The sequence below is a fragment of the Montipora foliosa genome, chromosome 13, assembly GCF_036669935.1.
Source record: "Montipora foliosa isolate CH-2021 chromosome 13, ASM3666993v2, whole genome shotgun sequence".
In the NCBI taxonomy this organism is placed as follows: Eukaryota; Metazoa; Cnidaria; class Anthozoa; order Scleractinia; family Acroporidae; genus Montipora; species Montipora foliosa.
The window spans coordinates 9,076,390-9,078,889 of NC_090881.1; the positions used below are offsets into that span (position 1 = coordinate 9,076,390).

The 2,500-nt window shown below is 37.2% G+C and overlaps 1 protein-coding gene across 1 annotated transcript in view; it reads right to left on the reverse strand.

Moving 5' to 3' along the window:
* Positions 1-2,500, reverse strand: part of LOC137983401 (QRFP-like peptide receptor) — a 7,361-nt gene that overhangs the window by 3,273 nt on the left and 1,588 nt on the right. The window contains exon 2 of the mRNA XM_068830607.1: positions 20-79. Within this exon, the coding sequence (XP_068686708.1) occupies positions 20-79 (60 nt within the window). The remainder of the gene's footprint in view (positions 1-19; positions 80-2,500) is intronic.

Sequence of the window (2,500 nt, forward strand, 5' to 3'; positions counted from 1 at the left end):
TCAAGACCGACAAACATACCTTCGTTTCATAAATTTCCATATTTGAGCCTTCAGCTCCCCGACGTATTCTTCTTTTTACCTAACGACAAAGAAAAACTGGAAACGAAGTGTTTATCGCAATCCATAATACAAACGCACAAGCCACAATTGCGGCGAGACGAATATGAAAAGCACGGTTCTTTAATTACTGGGTTGCCATATGGCAATCCTAGTCGGAAAGTGGGTGGTATTTTTTCGGTGTTATTATTTTTCTTCCGTGCCGGTAAAAGCCTTGCCTGTCACTCCCCTGGTAAGTGGCGTCTTTGTGCATAGAGCCTTTTGAGCGTATTTTCTTAGGATCGAGAGAGTAGTGGAAATGCGTAGATTTCTCTGGTGGACACAGTAGAATGATAAACTTAACCGGCAATGGCGTCGAAAGTCATGTAACGCGAATGGCGTTTTAGTGGATCTTTGAACAAAATATACCCTTATGAAGCTCAATAATGGCAAGTCATTTGGATACTGAACAAGACAGGCGGTGGAATCTTAAAAGCGACGAGTAATGGGCTTTGACAACAATCTGTCGCCCGTCGAGCCGAAATCAAAGTGAGCTGCATTTCTAAGATTTTGCCAAGTGTGCTGTTATGTAGAACACTGAAACCAAATGGAAAATTCTCTGGTAATTTATGGGTTCACAGTCTTCAGGTAAAAAAAAAAAAATTGGAAATGTGACAGCCACGAATTATTTGAAAGAAAGCTTGTCGTGTATTTTGTGCTTCATTATTCAAGGAAAAGGTTCTTCATGGAAACGGTTTGATCCTGAAATTTTAGTTTGTTGTAATATTGGGATATTTGACACGATTGAGTTTTTTCTCTTCACGCACGTTATGAAATAGGAAGGGGTTTTTGCCTCTAATAGAAAATATGTTGTTTGTTTCAAAAAATTGTTCGCTGGAAAACGTGGCCTTTATGAATTCATTATGTTTTATGATATGCATATGTGTGCTGGATAGTTTTTATGGCAATAGTAAAGCATTTTCTTGTTATTGAAGGAAAAGGTTCTTCAGGAAAGGGTTTGAACCTGAAGTACATGGTAATTTTACACGATTGAGTTTCTTGTCTGCACGCACGCAATGAAATAGGAAGAGATTCTCGCCTCTGAGAGCAAATATGTTGTTTGTTTCAAACAATTGTTCGCTGGAAAAGGTGGCCTTTATGAATTCATCATGTTTTCTAATATGCGAGCTTAACTGGATAGTTTTTATGGCAATAGTAAAGCATTTTCCTGTCAAAATGAGGTTAGCGTTTTTCTGTTGTGCTAACTTAATTGAATAAAAATATACATTTTGCCTCGTGAGTTTGTTATTCTCGTTAACCAGCAATGGCGTCGAAAGTCATTGCAACGCGAATGGCGTTTTAGTGCATCTTATGTTGTTTATTTCAATAAAATGATTCGCTGGAAAAGGATTCTGTGATATTTTCCGCCTTTGTGAATTATGTTGTGTATTGAATTTTTGAGCTTAAGGTTGAAACGTGATACAGGAGGATATTTTTAGTATTGCTCTGTAAGCAGGAAAGGTTTCATGAAAATAAACAGGTCTGTTGGAAGCGTACTTGAGTTTCAACAAAATAAGCCCCAAAATCAGCAAAAAATTGTGACGCCGGTGAATAATAAAGTAGCTGCTATTTCCAAAATGATGGAATTACCTGGTGATAAATAACCTCGTCTTGGAGAGTAAATTTTTGACTTTGCAGAAACAATGGTGGGCGATTGTGATCTTTTTTTTGAATTCGCTCATTTATTGTCAAACTTTATAACACTTGACAGAAAAATAAACTTACGAAAACCCGGTATCTTGCCATCATTTGACACAGATGCTTCACTGTTTGGCAAGTAAACATGCCGCGGTAACTTACTAGTAATCACGGCGCCCGCTGAATTCCGAATTTTGCGATTTATTTGTGCAGCCAAAACATACAATAACAAAATTGAACGTAGCAAAAATCTCCCAAAATGTTTGTCGCTGATCGTAACTGTTTATATTCTATATTCACGGTTCAAAATTAATGTTGTTTTCATGTCGTAAATATATATGTTATTCTCGAGCGACCGTCCTGGAAACTTCCTTCTGCTCTTTATAAAAACTGTATCAATATTTATTTACTTTTGCATCAATATTTGTTTTTGCATAAAGCAAGCTAACAAAATCTGTACCTTGCTGAGTTCTCATTTGTTAGCGTTGATAGTATTTTCGGTCCAATGCTTTTGTTTTACGAAGGGGTATATGGTTTTGGTCACCCATCCAGACACTAACCTCGCCGGACATGGTTTAACTTTAGTAAACTTTAGTATTACAAAGCTGTCAGATGCTTAGAGGGCACGCTTAAACTTGTGGTGAAAAGAAGTTTATCAATATGTCAACCCAGAAGAATATGTTTCTCACTTCCCATGTAGTTTCTTCAATCTTTCTCGGTTCAGTATTTGCTAGTAGCCACATGTCTTCTCAGGCTATTTACCCAA